The 20,180-nt window shown below is 45.6% G+C and overlaps 1 protein-coding gene across 2 annotated transcripts in view; it reads right to left on the bottom strand.

Annotated features, from left to right (window-relative positions):
• The window catches only part of POU2F1 (POU class 2 homeobox 1), a 235,728-nt gene extending 216,611 nt beyond the window's left edge, over nucleotides 1–19,117 (bottom strand). The window contains exon 1 of one of the 2 annotated variants that reach the window (XM_045001982.1): nucleotides 19,067–19,117. Coding sequence is in view for 1 of the 2 variants with exons in the window: in XM_045001981.1 (XP_044857916.1) it covers nucleotides 7,010–7,028 (19 nt within the window). In the remaining variant the exon portion in view is untranslated. Of the gene's footprint in view, nucleotides 1–7,009; nucleotides 7,120–19,066 lie in introns of those variants that run through there. The other variant, XM_045001981.1, reaches the window with a different exon arrangement.
• Between the last annotated feature and the right edge of the window lie 1,063 nt (nucleotides 19,118–20,180).

The following is a 20,180-nucleotide window of genomic DNA, read 5'->3' on the forward strand; positions in this document are numbered from 1 at the left end:
GCTGAAACTTTTGAGGAGATTACCGAGGGTGATTACCGCGACATGATATACCACATCAATGGGCTATTCCACATCTAGGCATGCATGCATGCATGCATGCAGCCTTAACCCCCCCTCCTCTCCCGAAACATTTCCATCCTGAAAATAAAAGCCGCTTACCGGTAACCCGCTCCTCTGCTTGTCCTTCACCAAGTACCGGCTGCTGTGACTGGCTACCTTCCTCCTGGCTTGAGAAGAGCTCCAGGCTGCATGCCTCCTGGGACTCTGGGGTGTCTCCCCCCACCCCAGTACCCTCACTCTCGGTTTCCTCCCCCCCCTCCTGTCCCCCACCCCGCTCAGAAGTGTCCATCGTGGTCGTCGGATTGGCAGTGGGGTCATCCCCAAGTATCGCGTCCAGCTCCCTGTAAAAATGGCAGGTCGTGGGGCCAGCGCCGGAGCGGCGGTTTCCCTCACGGGCTTTGCAATAGGCACTCCGCAGCTCCTTTACTTTAACCCTGCACTGCAGTGCGTCCCGGTCATGGCCCCTTTCCAGCATGGCCTTTGATACCTGGCCAAAGGTATCATAATTCCTATGGCTGGAGCGCAGCTGGGACTGCACAGCTTCCTCCCCCCAAACACTGATGAGGTCCAGCAACTCGCCATTGCTTCATGCTGGGGCTCGTTTGGTGCATGGAGGCATGGTCACCTGGAAAGATTCACTGATTGCACTCCACACCTAGCTGAGCAAACAGGAAGGGGATTTTTAAAATTCCCGGGGCATTTAAAGGGCGGGTCACCTGAGGCCAGGGCAGTAGAGTGCGAACTGATGAGCAGAGTGGCTGAAAAGGTATTCTGGGATATCTCCTCATACCCTGGAGGCCAATAACAGCGCTGGTGTGTGGCCACACTTGACGAGCAGCGCTGCATCACCAGCGCTGCACTCGTTATACCCCAAGCAGACCAGGTGTACAGCCAGCGCTGCAGCCAGGGAGTTGCAGCACTGGATGTGCCTTGCAGGTGTGGACAGTTACTAAGTTGCAGCGCTGGAAAGCCTCCACCGGCGCTGCAACTCTCAAGTGTAGCCAAGCCCTTAGCTTGTGTCTACACACTGAAATTCCACTGGCCAAGTTAAACCAATAACCCAGCTGTTAAAAGATAGAGACATTCAGCACAGAGGATTATACTAGCTAAACTAAATCTTTTTTTTTTTTTTTTTAAAGGCACAACTTCTGTATTTAGACCATAGCTTGAAAGAAAAAAATTGGGAACAAGTCCAGCAAATGCTTCTCCTGTGACAATCGTCACGCAGCAGAGGAGATGGCAAGATAAAGAGGCCAAATTTAGTTGGCTCTGCTGCCTGCAAATGACAAAAGGAAGAGTACAATCCAGTAAAAAATTGAAGTATGAGGACAGAAAAAACACCAGAATGCTAAAGGCTTGTCTACGTAGGAAGTTTATTGGCATAATTATACTAGTCTAAATCCCTGTGTGTACAAACTCTTTTGGTGGCACTAGAAGGATTCTTGAACTGGATAGGAAAAAAGCAGAATTAGGAGTGTCAAGACATCACTGAAGAAACTCTTGGGAGGAACAAGATAACAGGTCTGTGTCCTGCACTCTTTCACAACCTCAACAATACCTGGATTGCTGTCAACTCAGGTAATCCTGGTCTACTTGAATTATGAAGGGAGTCCCAAGTATTCTCTCTCCTCATCTGTAATCTACCTGGACGTCCCTTTGATCTGAAATAGCCCCAACTCGTTAACATTCAGGGCACAATGCAAGACTCCTACTTTCTCATACTTACAGGGAGGGTTTAAAGGTAAGGGATGACTGTGTTTGTTTTTTAATTTAATAATCTTACTCCCTTTTAATGAGGCTGATGATTGAGGGTAGGTTTTCTGTTTTTATCCTTTAAAATATACAAACCACAAAAATATGTACAAATGCCTGATTCTGCTGATAAGCCCAGCAGAAAAGCCTATAAATACTTGACCCTGAAGTGAAGTCATAATACTGAATTTGTGACATCACAACTGTCTCCATAACAACTAATAACTCTCAAACACAATATAATGTCTCTACTGCAAAATCAAGAAGCAGCTGGGCTGCAATGGAAGAAATGTTCTTATTCAAAACACAAAACTTCAACAAAACAGGGAACGTAGGATGTTACTAAAGGTAAGCTGCCTTTTGTATAGCTCCTATTTTATTTGCCCAGTGTGAGACTCCTTTTAAATGCTCAATCATATATAAAAGGCCTGTTGAAGTGTATATACACATTTGTTGGACAATGAAAAATGGTCCAATAAAACACTGAAGTTTTTCCAGAAGTAAAAGTGTTTTGAAGAGTGCACCTGTTCAACTTTTATTAAAGTACAAAAGAATAGTTCTACTTACACTTTGCTCCTAAGGAAGTCAACGTAGTCACATTTTCAAAAGTACCCTATAAGACTTGAATCTTAAATACAAGAACTTAAAGAAAAACCTCTTCCAGTTTTTGGGTATTTCAACACATCCAACAGATGAAATGTCAAATTATGATTGCCATATAGCACATGTTCCAGGTTCAGAGCCATAGTCCTTTATTTAGTTGGACTATGGCAGGGCCTTTACATATCAGACATGTTTTCAAAAAGCACTTGCTAGCACAATACATTACATATGCAAGATTATGAGAACTGCTCAAGCATAGTTCTCATCTGCCCAACTACCAAAATCTGTTTTCCGAGTATAGCCACCGCCTATGCCACATGTAAAATACCTGCTACCAGCAATTTCTCACATTTACAAACCCCACATGTAAAAGTGAGAATTAGTCTTTCTGAATCATGCTTAGGGCTTTGGCTTAGACTGAGTGATATTTAGCAGTAAGAGCTAATCACAGTTAAGTTTCTGATCAGAGGATATGTATTAGTTTTACATACACAAAACTAAAGTCACATTTGATATTGCAATCACAGATGTCTGTTGATTCTAGTCCTGGCTCATGAAGGGAAAAGCAATGAAAATGTAGGATTTCAGATGTTCATTTGCTCAATTCAGGGTGTGTATCAAAGTTAAATTGAATAAATGAGATCCTACATTTTTCAGCAAGTGTCAGGAAGTGCCTGTGTGGTTTTCACCTACACTTACCTATACCCATGTAACACCTGCATTTTAAATAGCAGCATCACAGAATTGAAATATTTTTTAAACAATGTTTAACTTTGTAACAGGCTATTTTTATTCCCTGTCTCTTTTGTGAAGCGCTTTGAGATCTACTGATAGAATACAAGACTATTACAGCAGTGGTTCGCAGTGATCCAAGGATTACTGCTGGGCCAAGGAACATTTCTAGGTGGCCATAGATATTGAGCTTTTGTGACCAAAGCAGTTAAAATATGCAAGCAGTAATGTTTCCCCTTTGGTCAGTCCAGGTTTCCAGAGGCTATTTACCAATTAAACTTTAAAAAACAACAACAACAACAACAAAAACAACCCCCCTCTCTGCATCCTGCATTATACCTTTTTCAGCCACTTCAACTGTGATCAACTGCACCAAAACTGGAAGACAGAATCAAACTCTAAAGCAACCAGACCTCTTAGCCTACACCAGGAATTCTCAAACTGGGGGTCGGGACGACTCAGGGGGTTGCAAGATTACATGGGGGGTCGCGAGCTGTCAGCCTCTACCTCAAACCCAGCTTTGCCTCCAACATTTATAATAGTGTTAAATTAAAAACACTTTAAAATATATTTATAAGGGGGTCACACTCAGAGGCTTGCTATGTGAAAGGGGTCACCAGTACAAAAGTTTGAGAACCGCTGGCCAACACTATCCTTATGAATGGAAATCCTGTTTATAACCTCTCTTTGGTGTAATACTACACATTTTTGGGACAGAACAGAAAGTGGGGTGTTTGGAGGACAGAAATGGTAGCCAGCAGCTGTTCCCCATTGCTTTAAAGCTTGCTTTCATTTTTACATTCAACACTCTGCAAGTACTTCACATAACCAAATATTTCATATAATCAAGCAATACAGCCACTGCAAGGAAGATGTTCTCATGCAAATCTCTAGTTTAAGAAGTGGTCCACAACATGAAAAGTGCTTAAGAACCACTTAACTACAGATTCTAAGAAAATGGCTGAATTGCGTTTCCCCCCAGTGAAGGTAAAATAGTAAACAAATCTTTCCAAGTATTTTCCTACAGTTACTGCCTCTGGAATGGAAGACCTGTGTAGTGGTGAAAACTCACATTTTGAAGTATATTTGTACATATTGCCAAAGTGGCAGACAATGCAGCTGTAATAATCCAAGAAAGATGAGAAGGAAGTTGAAGTGGCATAGTCTCTCAATAAGAGAAGACACTATAATACATAAGATTTAGGTAAATTATGTATTACACAAGTATGTAGTTTGTAATGTTATACATCAGAGATGAAGCCAATTCCACTCCCCTCCCCCCCAAAAAAATTTCATATGCACAGCATTACCTTGGAGTTCTCAGAATTAAAGTGTCTGTATACAAAACAATACACCATTTCTGTGCCCAGGAACTAGGCAGATAACCTCAGATCAACATCTCAATGGACAGTGAAAAGGTTTCACATCTGAAAGAGTTGGACAGATTAACTGGGCAAATAAGTCATCGACAAGCACTAAGATTTTTCTCATAATGCATGGGAAAATATATCAGTCATCCTCTATACTTCAAGTCTTTAAAAAACAGTCCTTTGTAAAAGAACGGTTAAAATGTAGTTGCTGAGTGAGAATCTCTTCACAAGATTCTGGGTATAAAAAATTTCTTTTTAAGTCTTCAACTTCAGAAGTTCTAAATTACTGCTTCTCAGAAGTCAAGAGGTATCAGCAAGAACTACAAATATTTGCCATGAATTTTGGCAAGATCTGCAGGGATTCCTTCACTGTACCCTCACCCACAAGCCCCTCAGAAAACTAGAAGCTATGCAAAGATTTTTCTTTTCTCTTGTACTTGTCCCTACCTATATTTGAATCCTTTGCTTGCCACCTGTCCAAAACAAAAACACCCCAACAGGATATAGTTATGGTAGTAAACAGACCAACTTAAACTATTATTTGAACATTGCAGTTTATAAGAAACAAACGTTTGAATGTCAATCACTCAGGATGTGAACTCAGGAGTTCAAAAAACCTACACAAAGCCTGGAAACCAGTTACAAAACCAACACTAACTTTACTCACCTTTCTAGCTTTACTTTTCTCCCCCTTATTCATTGGATCATCTCACTGATCTCACATGAAGGAAGCGTAAATCTTCCCTGTTGCATATAAATTAAGTATTTAGTCTTACTGTAAAATAATCTAATCTGTGCCCACTTTCACATAAATGCAAATGATGTGAGTGGGGAGGATGACAGAAGTCTATCTTGTGCATGCATGTTTTCAGACGTTGACCAAAACCAATCATTATTATTCATTATTTGTATTATGGCAGTAACCAATCCATCATGCTAAGACCTGAACACACACACAGTGAGAGATAGTCCCTGCCCTGAAGAGCTTACTATACCAAATAACTAGGGCCCTACCAAATACAGGTCCATTTTGGTCAATTTCACTGTCATAGGATTTTAAAAATTGTAAATTTCATGATTTCAGCTATTTCAATCTGAAATTTTGCAGTGTTGTAATTGTAGGGGTCCTGACCCAAAAAGGAGATGGGGGGGGGTTGCGGTACTGCTACCCTTACTTCTGCACTGCTGCTGGCAGCGGTGCTGCCTTCAGACCTGGGCAGCTGGAAAGAGGCAGCTGCTGGCCAGGAGCCCAGCTCTGAAGGCAGAACTGTCGCTAGCAGCAGCACAGAAGTAAGGATAGCGTGGTATGGTATTGCCACCCTTACTTCTGCACTGCTGCCTGCAGAACTGGGCCCTCAGTCAGCAGTTGCCACTCTCCGGCCACCCAGCTCTGAAGGCAGCAGTGCAGAAGTAAGGGTGGCTTAGTATGGTATTGCCACACTTACGTCTGCGCTGCTGCTGACGGGGCGCTGCCTTCAGAGCTGGGCACCTGGCCAACAGCCAATGCTCTCCGGCCACCCAGCTCTGATGGCAGCACAGAAGTAAGGGTGGCAACACCACAACCCCCCTAAAATAAACTTGTGATCCCCCTACAACTCTCTTTTGGGTCAGGACCCGCAATTTGAGAAAGGCTGGTCTCCCCCGTGAAATGTGTATAGTATACAGTAAAAGCACACAAAATACTAGATCTCACAGCCCATGATGTGTTCATGGCCATGAATTTGTTAGGGCCCTACAAATAACAAAAACTAACCTCTGAATCTCCCTAAAATACCTTAAAACATCAATCCTCAGATTAGTAAACCAAAATAGAGTATCTGAGTCAAGTCATTTTTGAGATATCACTCCAAAAATAACTGATTTTTCCACACAGGTAAGATGCCCTAGACATTTCCCTCAATTTTTTCCTCTGACTGAGGATCACACACAAGAAGTTTCAAGCAGATTGGTTTAGATTTGACCAAGTTAAAAAGGGTTTATTGGTTCATGATCAGGTTTACAACACTAATCAAAAACTTAACTAGTGAAGGACTATCCTTCTACAAGTTGTAAGACAAGATGGGTCATTCTGTGCTTCATAAGCTAATTCCTTTTGTTGTTACAAAGTTTACTGCCCATAACTATTCAAAACTTAAGTTCACAGACAGAAAGAAAACAGTTACTTACCATTTACATAGATCTACACTTAATAAGCTTTAGTGTAAAAGTATTTATATTAAATCAGGTTGCAAGTCCCATAGCTAGGTCCAGTCTGAAGTTATAACTACCGTATTAAGGACAACATTACAATGCTGTAGTTCTCCAACAAGGACAGGACAAATCATGTTTTAGTCAGATTCACAAATAGAGTTATGAGACTGGACTAGTACAATTTCAGAACACAGATCAGCCCCAACTGCACAGGCACTACTATGTGGTAATTAGGTTCCACAACACAGCAGACTAATACCTAAATTCAACATCACATTAAGATAAACTGAGGAAGCTCTTACCTCTCAGTGCCAGAGTCATTTTAGTCTATCTGTAGACTCAAAGTGCATCATTTTACAGTATCAAGGTTATCCTCACAATTAGAAGAGGAAACAGCTTTAAATATTTGTGTTCTAGAATTGTGCTAAGCTCTCCTGACATCCTATATTGTATCACAATTCCAGAACATACTTAAAACCCACAGGAACCTTTCATGGAGCCAGATGCAGCAGGGTCTCCACCACAAGTCCCTTCTATAGGGACAGAAGCAGAAAAGGTGGTTGAACCCTTCCCCGCCCCCACCTACCTACCTCTTCATAGGGCTGGAGACCTTTCCAACCATTAGAGGAGTGAAGTTCTGGAACAGCCTTCCAAGGGGAGTAGTGGGGGTAAAAGACATATCTGGCTTCAAGACTAAGCTTGATAAGTTTATGGAGGGGATGGTATGATGGAATAGCCTAATTTTGGCAATTAATCTTTGATTATCAGCAGGTAAGTATGCCCAGTGGTCTGTGATGGGATGTTAGATGGGTTGGGATCTGAGTTACTACAGGGAATTCTTTCCTGGGTGCTGGCTGGTGAATCTTGCCCACATGCTCAGGGTTTAACTGATCGCCATATTTGGGGTCGGGAAGGAATTTTCCTCCAGGGCAGATTGGCAGAGGCCCTGGAGGTTTTTCGCCTTCCTCTGCAGCATGGGGCACGGGTCACTTGCTGGAGGATTCTCTGCAGCTTGAGGTCTTCAAACCACAATTTGAGGACTTCAATAACTCAGACATAGGTTAGGGTTTTGTTATAGAAGTGGATGGATGAGATTCTGTGGCCTGCATTGTGCAGGTCAGACTAGATGATCATAATGGTCCCTTCTGACCTTAAAGTCTATGAGTCAGAGCAGGAAATGGAGTTTCCACCACTTTAACCCCCTTTTCAAAGTAGGTAAAAAGCAGCTGGTGGGGGAGGGGAAGCCTTGCAATTCCCCAATGGAGTTGGAGATGGGCAGGATGGAGGAGGGATGTCTTCGTCCTTGGACCCCAATGTAAGAGCCAATGAGCACTAGGCAATAGACAATGAAGACTGACATCCCAGGAGCTTTACACGGGGTCTAGAGACCACTGGAAATTGGCTGGAAGTGGAGGCATAATGGGAGAAATGCCACTTTCTGCTTTAAGTGCAAGGCACATTTCCTTGACCTTGTCTTCTCTAACAAACCATATATATTTTAAAAACCCTACCAAAACAAGACATTCCACTGCATTCCTGGGGAGAGGGGAACACAAACATGTGACAAATGTGTACCACGCTGCTTAATGCACTATTGGAACATTCTGAGATATTACAGTGATAAGAGCAGTATAAGAACCTAAACAGAACAGAATTTCTATTATCCAGTCTCAGGGTGGGGGAAATTTGCACAACCTATAATGCCTCTTCCCAACCCTGTACGTTGTTCATATTTGTGTGGGCTTAGAAGCCAGGAAGACATGGTCAGAAAAATTAATTTCGTAGGGGACTTGGAAGCATATTTTTCAAGACTGGTCTCAGTCAGTTTGGTGAAAACTGCAGCCACTTCAGGTTGACTGTGTTCCTTATGCTGTCTCCCCTCTAGCTTGTTTTGGACAGGGGAATTTCTGCACTAACACCTCTGCAGCCAGGCCACAGACAGTTTCTACCATCATGTCATCTAGACCTTCTCTGGGAAGGATCTGATATGTGGTGGTTTAATATAGCAGCTTCTGGAATCTTGTTTACTCTAACACAGTGGTTCTCAATGAAGGGTCCACGATCCCCTGGGTGGCCAAGGGACCCTACGGCTGAAACCCAGAGCCCAAGCTCCAGCGCCCCCCACTGGGGGGCTGAAAGCCAGAGCCCCGGCGCCCCCCTCCCACTGCATTGCCAGAGCAAGAGGTGGCAGCTCCACACACACACACACACACACCCCTTCCTCCTCTTCCCACCCCCAAGACCCCCCACCCTCTGGCCACATCGGAGATGGAAAGCTCGGAGTCAGGCAGTGTGGGGAGCTGCTGCTCTGGCTAGTGTCATGGAGCAGGCAGCCACGGCATTCCCCATCTGCTGCTGGTGCCCAGGGTTGCGGCTGCTCCTCAGCTCATGCAGCCGGTAAGAGTTGCCTAGGCAGGGGGACCCTGCTCTGTGTCCGGGAGAGCCCTTGGGGAGCTGTGACCACAGGGGAACCTTCCTGGCACACAGCCCCTAGTATCCCCTCCCTGCATCCTGAGCTACCCCCCTGCCTGCACACAGCCCCTAGTTTCCCCCTCCCTGCACCCTGAGCTACCCCCCTGCCCGCACACAGGCCATAGCTACCCCCTCCCTGTACCCTGAGCAATTTTCAAACTTTTTGAGCTTAACCACACACACAACCCAGACAGGATGGATGGCCTGCTGAGGTGAGTCAGGGGGTGGAGATGGGGCTGCCTTCCTGGACCCTGCTGTGCAGAGCTGACCCAAGCCCCACCAGCCTCTGCCCACCCAAAATAGAAGCCAAACTATGCCTACGCCCAAGGCCCCACTCCCAGGCCTGTGTCCCTCATCTCCATGCTGAGCCCTGGAGTTTTTATAGCATGTTGAGGGGGGCCTCAGAAGAAAAAGGTTGAGAACCCTTGTTGTAGCACACCCACTCTAAAATAGGTGGAGCTGCACCAAATAGTACTGCACCAGTGGGAGGCTTGTTTGTTTGTTTGAAGGGCTTGTGTAAACTCAACTTGCCCAAAGCCATGAAGAGACATGGTGTGTGGAAATGGCAATGGAAATTGGAAGCTCCTGGCCCCCAACCCAGTGTTAAGTACACAGAAGCTTAGATTCTGAAGAATCTTGAAAGATGGCCCTAAAGTCTCAGAATTCCAAGATTTCTCATCACAAGCTGTCTAAAACACTCTGAAGAAGTGTGAGAACAAGTCAATGACAGTAGAGGCTCAAGCTTCAATATAAGGATGACTGAAACCTACTGGTAAACTCCGTTTGTTCATTTATATTCCCTTGAGCTATTCAAATAGTTATAAATTTATAAATATTAGCCAGGATGGGTAAGAATGGTGTCCCTAGCCTCTGTTCATCAGAGGATGGAGATGGATGGCAGGAGAGAGATCACTTGATCATTGCCTGTTAGGTTCACTCCCTCAGGGGCACCTGGCATTGGCCACTGTCGGTAGACAGATACTGGGCTAGATGGACCTTTGGTCTGACCCGGTACGGGCTTTCTTATGTTCTTATGTTCTAAATGTTTAAGTTGTGCACTTCAGCTCCATCTTAGTGAATTTTACATTGGTCTTGAAATCAGATGCACCACAGACTAGTCCAGGGGTCGGCAACCTACGGCACACATGCCAAAGACAGCACATGAGCCGATTTTTAATGGCACGCTGCTGCCTGCCGGGGTCCCGGCCGCTGGCCCCGCTCAGCCCGCTGCCGGGACCCCAGCAGGCAGCAGCAGCATGTCATTAAAAATCCTGCCTGGCCCGCTCTTCTCCATCCTCCCATTGGCATTTGCACATGCTTTCCTGACCTCCGTCACTTCCAGCGGGAGGTTGTGTTTCCAGGTTAGCGTGTCCATACCACTACCTGGTGTCCACAGAGTCTGAGCAGCCCCGCCCCACAGGAGTTGCAGCGCCCGTGAGGCCTGTAAGTGGGGAAGGGTCCTGGTCCCAGCTGCACCATGCACCCGCCTGCCCCGAGCACGGCTGGCCCCACTCCCTGGACTCAGGCAGGCTGCCCCGGGGTTGGAGCCCTGGTGCCAAGATGAGCTCAGCTCTGTTCTGGGGCAGGCCACGTCCCACAGCCTGAACCCGAGCCCAGGGGCTGCGGCTCGCCGCCTGCTGGACCCTGGGAACAGCTGGGTCGCGCCTCTTTCCCCACCCCAGGTCACTGGACCCCGCTCCCCTCCGGCACTGAGGGCAGAACCCAGGAGTCCAGAGCCCTAGTCGCCGTGTGCTCCCAACCCCCTCGAACAACTAGAGCCCAGCTGGAAACCTAGGAATCCAGAGTCCTCGCTCCCAGCACTCCTCCCACGAGCATCAGACACCAGCCCCTTCCCGGAGTCCCAACTCCCACCCCACTCCCCGCCCTACCCCCCGCACACACAGAAAGCCCCTGCCCTGACCCCTGCACCACCCTCACATACACCCAGCCCTCTGCCCTGACCACCCTCCTCACACACACCCTGCATCCCCACACATACCCAGCCCCACACGCCCCATGCCCTGACTCTTGCACCCCCGACATCCCCACCCCCACCCTGAGCACCAAATGGGAGCTCCTGCACCGCCCCCCCCCCCACATTCCCACCTGCACCCCTCGCACCAAATGGGAGCTGCCCAGGTAAGCATTCCACACCCAAACCTTCTGCCCCAACCCTGAGCCCCCTCCTTCATTCTAGCTCCTGGCCAGACCCTGCAACCCAATCCCCAGCCTGCTCCTTCACTCCCAGCCCTGTGCTCAGTGCACTTCCACCCTCAGCTCAATGGAGAGGGAGAGGAACAGAATGGGCTTGAACCAGGGAGAAGGTAGGTACCCACTCTCTGTGAGCAGGGCCAGGACCCCAGACCGGCAGCGGGCTGAGCGGCAGCGCGCTGAGCCGCTCAGCCCACTGCTGGTCTGGGGTCCCAGCCACCGGCCTCGCTCAGCCCGCTGCTGTCCCCGGGTTCTGGCTGCCAGCCCCAGGGGCGGTTCCAGGCCCCAGCACGCCAAGCGCATGCTTGGTGCGGCATGCCGCGGGGGGCGCTCTGCCGGTCGCCGGGAGGGCAGCAGGTGGCTCCAGTGGACCTCCCGCAGACGTCCCTGCGGAGGGTCCACTGGTCCCGCGGCTTCGGTGGAGGATCCGCAGGCACGCCTGCGGGAGGTCCACCGGAGCCGCAGGACCGGCGACCAGCAGAGTGCTCCCCGCAGCGTGCCGCCGTGCTTGGGGCAGCAAAATGGCTAGAGCCGCCTCTGGCTGGCCCCTTGCCAGCTGGGGTCCCAGCCGCCGGTCCCACTCAGCCTGCTGCCGGCCTAAGTGAACAGAACCCGAGGCTGGCAGTGGACTGAGTGGGCTGGTGGCGTAAGATCAGCATTTTAATTTCATTTTAAATGAAGCTTCTTAAACATTTTGAAAACCTTGTTTACTTTACATACGACAATAGTTTAGTTATATAATATAGACAGAGAGAGCCCTTCTAAAAATGTTAAAATGTATTACCGGCATGCGAAACCTTAAATTAGAGTGAATAAATGAAGACTCGGCACACCACTTCTGAAAGGTTGCTGACCCCTGGACTAGTCCCACATTTTTAAATGGTGTAGCCTGCTTTCCAGATCGGGAAAAGAGCAATTGTAAGAAATACAGAAGTAGGAGGGAGAAAGGCGGGGGGGCGGGGGGAAAGAGGAGTGCAAGCAGTATTTGCAGTGAAGGTGTTTGCTGGCACCACCAAGCTATGTGCTGCTCCGCAGATACCCCAAGGCGCCTTAAAAAAAATACAATTCAAGGGTTTTTTTTTTTTAATAGTTTCAGCTTCCATAAGAAATAGACAAATGAAAATGATACCCTTATTGGTGCTAGAGAGCGGCCTGGTAAGAAACAGAATTGTGACTAAAATACACTTTGCAAGGAACCTCTGCAGTAGGATTCCTGGAATAAGCTTAAATCACATTTTTTATTCAAGAGATGATTAATAATACAGAAATGACTAATTCATGAGATGACTGAGTCATTTCTACCATTATCACATGCTCCTCCCCTTGACAAAATCCAAGTTGTACAAACCTGCTACTTTGCAGTAGCATTGTCAGGCACAAATTAATAAATTGCATGTTATTTTGAAATAAAACAATCAGAGGAGGAACAAATGGTGAGGCAGTTTGCTGCAAAGAGGACAGTGCCTCATACTAGTCTTTCAACCTGAGAAAGACAAGCAAAATTAGGGTAAATCTCCAATCTCAATGAACAGGATTTTGTCTATTTAAAAAAAATCTAAATATTACAATGTTTACCATTTCAAGGTATTATCAGTACACATCTTTCTTCTCCAAAACACTGTTCTAAGCCCTACAGTATACATTTCGTGATTTCAAAATAAAATTAAAAAAAATCTAAGCTACTTCACATACAGTATAATTAGGTAAATTCAAATTCCAACAAAAGTACATGACAAGTGAAAGCTTTAACGGTGATACATGATTTATAGATTAACAAAATCACTCTCTGAAATAGGTTAAATGCAGCAAGCTAGTTGGCAACTTTGTCTAATCAATTTTAAATAAATAGATACTAACTATACCTAAGTCCCCCTGCCAATCTGTGATTTTTGCAATCTCATTTTTTTAATTAAAAAAGGTTTCTCTCTCCAATTTGCTGTGTGAAAGATGTTTGCACGCAGGAAGCCAATTAGGTCTTTGTCTACATCAGATCTTTTTTCATAAAGATTCCTGACACTAGCCACTAAAGATTTCTTTGAACATCTGTTTTGTCTAACCCTACTTAAAGCTGGTCTACATATTACACTGTAGTTAAAAATTCTGAGAGCCACCAGCACCTTATTCATACTAGCACTCTCATTATTGCTACCATTGGTGGAGATGCACAGGGGGTATTAATGGTGAGACTTATTAATAAAAAAGTTTAGTGCATATACAGTTTAACTGAGTATATACATGGGGATATGGTGAAGCTGATTATACAGAAAATGTAGTCAGATACACAAGTAAACAAACGGGGGGGAAAACAGTAAGATTTTTCTTAAACGTCTTCGATCATATATCTTAGGGGAGGGCTGAAATGTTAAAAGGCCAAAAAACTTGCACACAAAAATGTAATTTCTAATTTGATGGTCTCCCTTCAAGCAGAAAGGCAAAAACTCTGCTACAAACATCTATTAATAAAACTTGGCACTTACATAGCACTTTAATCTTCAAATCACTGTACAAAACATTAACTAATTATCTCCATTCTGACTCCACAAAATCTCTGAGAGACTGGTATTTATTATCCCCATTTTACAGATGTAGCCTAAGGTCACATAGCGAGTCAACTCAGTGACAGAGCCAGGAATGGAACTCAGGAATTCCTAGATCCCAGCCTAGTGCTTAATCACTAAACAATATTGCCTAGTAGCCTCAAATTCATTAATACAAGTAGCTATTAGCAATTCATTAACATCCTCTTTCCCACAAGAAATCTGTAGTATGCTAATGAAGACCTACTGAAAAGTAATCTGACAAATTTGGACATTAGCTGATTCCAGTTCTGCTAGTCAGTTGTGCAGTCTGCCAAAGGTAAGGAAAGGAATTAACACAGAAATTTTAAGTATTGTCTCTCTAGGAATTGAAATGATGAAGTGTACAGAGTCTGTGAGGTGCTTCTCCTCAAAGCTTAATAAAGTTAATGCACCCAACTGTGAAAAGGAAAAATAGTCACATTTACAGAACTTCCTTTAATTAGCAGCTGTGGAATTTAGACAGGTTCCAAGTGAAGTATAACTAATTCAGGAACATACAGTGAAAGATTACAGAAAAAAAATAAATGTATGTGATTCCCTCCCCATTTCTACTGCTGTACTCAATGCGATGCAAGCCCACACTTGGGCTGCAATGTATTGCAACACATCACAATAGGAACATGGTGGGAAAAATTGTTAATGCAGAAGAGAATCTCTGCAGTATCAAGCAGCCAGCCAGTACTGTAAGTCTATACAATGACATAAGAGTCCCTCATTCACAGGATACCAGCTCAGTACACAGAGCAAGTAATATCAAGTTTGGAGCAATCAGTTTAAGCTTAATTTTGCTTAAAGATTCAATCTTCCTTTTATTAACCGTGTAAATGGCACTTACTTGTATTACACTGATTAGAAATATGTATCTCATACAAGCCTTTGTCATCTACAAGGACCAGAACTGTAACTGTTTCTCTCAAGACAGTATGCAGTTTTAGTTATATTCAAGTAATTAGTGACTGTTTGAAGTGGCAAAAAAAAAATGCAGCCTGCTGTACCAGAGTGATTTTTAGAAAGTGGAATAAACTATTGTAGAATGTAACAAAAAATTAAACACACTAAACTTGCATGTTAAGTAGTGTAAATGCTTTTTAAAGTCCTTGAAGTTCACAAAGGAATCAGGACTTGGTGAAAGTGAGTGAAAAATTACTACTTCCCACAAACTCTACAACTCAGCCATACTCCACTGGGCATGCCAAATTTTGTTATGCCTATGCATGTCAAGGATAACCCACTGATGAGGGGAACTAATTACTGCAATTTTTTCACAAAACTGGGCAAGGGGAGGGAAAAATCAAAGAAGGATCAAAGGCCTATGGAAAGGATGAACAATATTTCACTTCTTTAACAGGAAAAAAGGCACAATGATAGATATCAAAAATTAAAATTTAGACACCCCATTCCATCAAGCTTTTCTGCACATTTAAACTTGTGTCAGATAAGAACTACAACTAGAATGGGCTACTCTGTTTAAATGCAACAATGGCAATTCTGACTGGACCATCGTGCTTTAAGTGATGAAAATGCTTCAAAAAATCTCATTTTCTAAACAAAGTAGTCATCAATCATCAGGACCTTGACTACAAGCAGGAACTATACTACTGTGTTTATGTAATATTCTGGTACATTCCCACACAACGAGCACAGAATAATTGGTGCTATACCAGGCTTAATAGCTAAAGATCAGATTTGAAAATTGCATCAATTTCCCCATATATACACACCAAGTTAAGCAGTGCTAAACATCATCACTACTCAACAAGGAAAGTGTCAGAATCTAACCATTTGCTTCCTAAAGACTTCAGATTTGCTTCAATTAGGACTATAGAAAGGGTGTTTTTTTTTAAATCCAGTCACTAGTGGCAAGAGGAAAGGGTGGGGGCCCAAAATATTTTTTCCTTTCATTTAAAAAGTTAGCAAGCTTCTAGATTTTGTAATTACAAATATAACCTTCCAAATGTGAACTAATACAGTGTTGTCTTCCCGAGTCTGCAGAGAGTAGCAGCAGCAATTACTGCCACTGTTTCACAGCTCTCCTAACCAGCAAAGTAAAATTAACAAGCTTTTGGTCACTTTTACTGGTGAAAGTCAGAGTCCTCTTGGTAGGTGAAACTGTCAAGAATCATGTCAATTTCTGATTTTCTGCTGCCACTGAAAACCAGAAAACTCTGGAGGGATAAGAGAAAAATTCCTTGTCTCTTCCATCAAATGGAAAAAACAGGATAAAGTTTCAAGTTTAGCAGAAGACTACTAGCCAGAGACTGATATCGAAAACGAAGCCTCACTCAAGATCCATTGAAAGCACCCTGAAAGAAATCACAGCTCAGGGAAAAAATGGGCTTCTCGCCCAGATGTTGCTGCTGATTTGCACTGGTGGAGCCACCTTCCATTCTAACCATATCACGTGGGAGGGATCAGTAAAATTTTAAGCCATAACCTTAAGTATACAACATCAGATTGAGGTGGACAAATTTGTTTTTAGCATGTAAATGGCAGAATGCTGGGTCCATTAACCCCATGTCAGGTATGTGACAGTACAAGGCCAGAGTCCAGCAATCCATCCTTTAAGAATTACTAAATTGTCAGTTAGAATCAAATTTTTGTTTGCAAGATGTGATGTACATTTTTATCATCTTGGATAAAATATCTACAGTCTCAGCAGTGGTTAAATTGCTGCTATAAAGGAAATTGTCCTGAGATAAATGGTTTCTCTATGAGAAGGTTTCACTGCTACACCTCACCCCAGGTCAATAAATCAAATTAACTGCACCTTGTCCTCTGGCCAGTTACATCATCAGCTTGACCACATCTTGCGAGGCGAGTGCAAAAACATATGCTATTTAAGGCATGAAATCATATTACTGCTTTTTGTCCAGCCAACCTCATGCTGCTGGTCTGTGAAGCAGTCAGTCACCTGAACAGTCTCATTATAGCGGCTACAGATCTTTTCTTGCAGAATTCAAGTCCTGTCTTTACCAAAGGTGGGGGAAAATAGGTAGCAGTGAGACTGGTTATTTTAAAATTAAATGCTTTTCATTAACTGAAGTCTAGTATTTTGTAACAAATTAACCTTCAAAGCAAACTACAAAATACGCCAACTGCACTATTTCATGAACTACTCTTAGCCATGCTTCAAAGATGTTTACATGCTAATCTGATATGGCTACTGTAAGATACCCTTTGGTCAGGTCCTTTTCCTCCAGTTGAAAACAATGGTCACTAATGAGAAACCACACAATTTTATCAACACTAAGGCTACATTAAAATAAAATGACTCCATTACCTCCCTTGAAAAAGGAGTCCATTTTGCTTGTTGTCAAGTTGCCTGATGTCTGGCTAAAACATATACTTAGCCCTGACAATTTAAGAGGGGAAATATTTTTCAATTTTCACTCAGCCAACTATGGCACACAAACAGAGAAAATTTATCTTGTTTTTGTTTTCTCTTGTACTGTCACATTTAAATTAAAAATAATTCAGAAGGGCCAGGGACACTGACAAAAGCTTCAAACAGACAGGACTTCTATATAGCATCCACATTTTAAACATCAATGAGAAAGAGGTTTATTTTATGTAATGTTATATGACCCAGTGTGTTACAAAATTAAAAATTCAAGATTAGCTTCTATGTATTAAATCTAGTTTGTATCTGAGGATAGGAGGGAGGCTTTGTAGATTTTGAAAATGTTCTCACAGCCCCATGAAGTGTAAATTAAAATCAACTCCTTTAAAAAAAAAAAGTAAATCGGGGACAAAGGGATGAAAAATGCTCAATACTCACTGAAAAGCAGTTATGAAAGGGGCAGCTTTACAGTCTTGTGTTGCTATAAATTAAAAATAAGCCCTTTATTTAAAAGACATGAGTGTGTGAGAAGCTGTGAGCAGTTCTGATGCTGCTCAGGCCCCAGGAGGGTTTTGTTTTTGCTCGCGGGTGTGGGATGGGGGGTCATTTCGGTTATTAGTAAATAAATCAAGCGGCAGAGAGTGAGGCCTAGGCGTCTGCCAGAGGAGCCAGGGCCTACCTCTTCCTCCCCCCCTCCCCTCCCCACACAGCCTGGGTTTGATCTCGGCCCTGTGGGTTGCCAAGAAAATTTAAAAAAAGCGAGAGAGCAAGAAAGAAGAATCATATTGAACCACACAAGCACATGGGGCGAATGTAAAATATAAACACGGCTTTGGGCTCTGAGTGGCTGTTATTAAAGGTCTGAATTACTAAACATGAGAGGCGGGGAAACTCAGGCGGCCATTTCAATAATATAAACCTCCCCGAATTAGACATTATTCAAATGAGAGAGAGACACACAGAGAGGGAGAGCGAGCCCGGCCCCGCACCCCTGGCAGCCAGCCTGCCACCCCACGCACCCCTCAGAGCATCGCTGTTAGACACCCCCAGGGGCCTCTGCCGGGGCGCCCCGCACTGCGCTGCTCGGCCTCCCTCACTCCTGGGGGAAAGGGGGCGATGTCAGGGCAGCCCAGCCCCCCGGGTAACAGAGACACCCCCTCGCAGCCGCTCGCCACCAGGGAACCCCCCAAGAAGAGTCGAGTGGGGTGGAGGCACCTTCGCTGTGGGGGGCGGAGGGAGGCCCCCGCCAAGCTCCCCTCCCCCCCCCCGGGGCCTCCGCACCCAGCCCCCCGCTGCAGGCAGGCCTGGGGCTCTGGGGAAATAACGCTGCCAAAGGGTGGGGGGGGCTAAGGAGCCAACCCCCAAAACCCCACGCCCCAGCCTGGAGCAGCAGCGCGGAGGGGACCTCGGCCCCACTCGAAGGGAGGGTGCGGGGTGCTCGCCCCCCAGCTCCCTGCCCGAGCCGGGCCCGCTCCGCCATGAATATGTAAAGCGGCTTTATTGTGGGCGTGCGGGCGCTGCCAGCCCGGCCCGGCGGCCTCTGGCCGGGTTCGGGGGCGGGGAGGCGCCCCCGTGCCCCCCGCGCCCCTGTGTGTGTTTCCCGCACGGGGAGGCTGCCGCCGCCCCCGCTCCCCCCTGTGCCGTTAATTATAATAATCCGGAGTACTAATAAATTATGCTAAGCGGGGCGGGCGGGCGGCGGGGGGGGCCGCGCGCGCGAGTATGAATATGAATATGTAAAACGCAGTAATGATTACCTGCCGCCGCCACCGCCGCCGCCGAACTCTCATCTTGACTCGCTGCTCCTCCGTCCGCCATTTTGAATATTTTAACCAAAATCGGCCGCCCGATAAACCCTCCCTCGCTCCCTGCCCCCCGCCCGCCCCAATCGCGCAGCCGCCGTCTCCCCTCCCCTTCTCCCCCGCCCTGACTCCGGCACAGGGCCTTTGCGCATGCGTGCTCTACCCCGCCCTCTCTCGCGGGCGACCGCTTCGCGCTTGCGCCATCCGCCCTTCCTTCTCGCTAGCCCATTGCTCCCGCCCCCCGATGTTTACCCTGCCAGCATCTGTGCGCATGCGCCACTTCCCCTGCCATTCACCTCTGCCCCAGCCTTCGTTAACATGTAAAGGGCCTCGATACGCGCGCCACCTTGTTGCCCTCCTCCCCACTAGAGAGTGCGCCCTTGCGCAGAGCGACTGATTGGCTGGGGACTGCGCTGTTGGTCGCTCCTTGTCTGCTCTCTGGGGACTCATTCCAGCTCCAGTGCAGCAGGGCAGGCCCCGCCCCGCCCCAGCGGAGGTGCATTGTGCCACTGACACGCTGGCGTATCGGTGTATTGCTGTGTGATGGGATTGATCGTTTCTGTATGTTGGGGGGGGGGGTCAAGGGTATTAAAACCATCTATGCCAATTACATTTCCAGCTGGGAGTTGGTCTGAGGGACGGAAATGATCCAACGTACATGGCTAGATAGGCAAGCTCGGGGCCGGGGGGGACATACTGGTCCCTATCACCTAAGGCTGAGCCCACCTGCATGTGGCTTTTTCACAATGTTTTGTTACTTCTGCAATATATATGTATATATATAACTGACAATCAAAGGAGACCCCTTGTACTTATGTGAAGCTTGCAGCAAGATAAAGGCCAAGGCTGTTAAAAATGACAAGAACACCAGACACATTAAAAGAAGAAATGCTTGTGGCATGTTTTGATTTAGTTTTCATTAACTATTTTACTGCCAGCAAGCTACTGGGGAGTAGCATAAATAGGGAATCACAGTAAGTAAAATAGATAATCCTAAATGAAAACATCTTCAAATATAATGGTTAGACTGACGAGGCATCTAAAAAAAAGAAATATCTGCAAGTGGTGT

Source organism: Mauremys mutica, chromosome 1, assembly GCF_020497125.1.
Source record: "Mauremys mutica isolate MM-2020 ecotype Southern chromosome 1, ASM2049712v1, whole genome shotgun sequence".
NCBI lineage: Eukaryota > Metazoa > Chordata > Testudines > Geoemydidae > Mauremys > Mauremys mutica.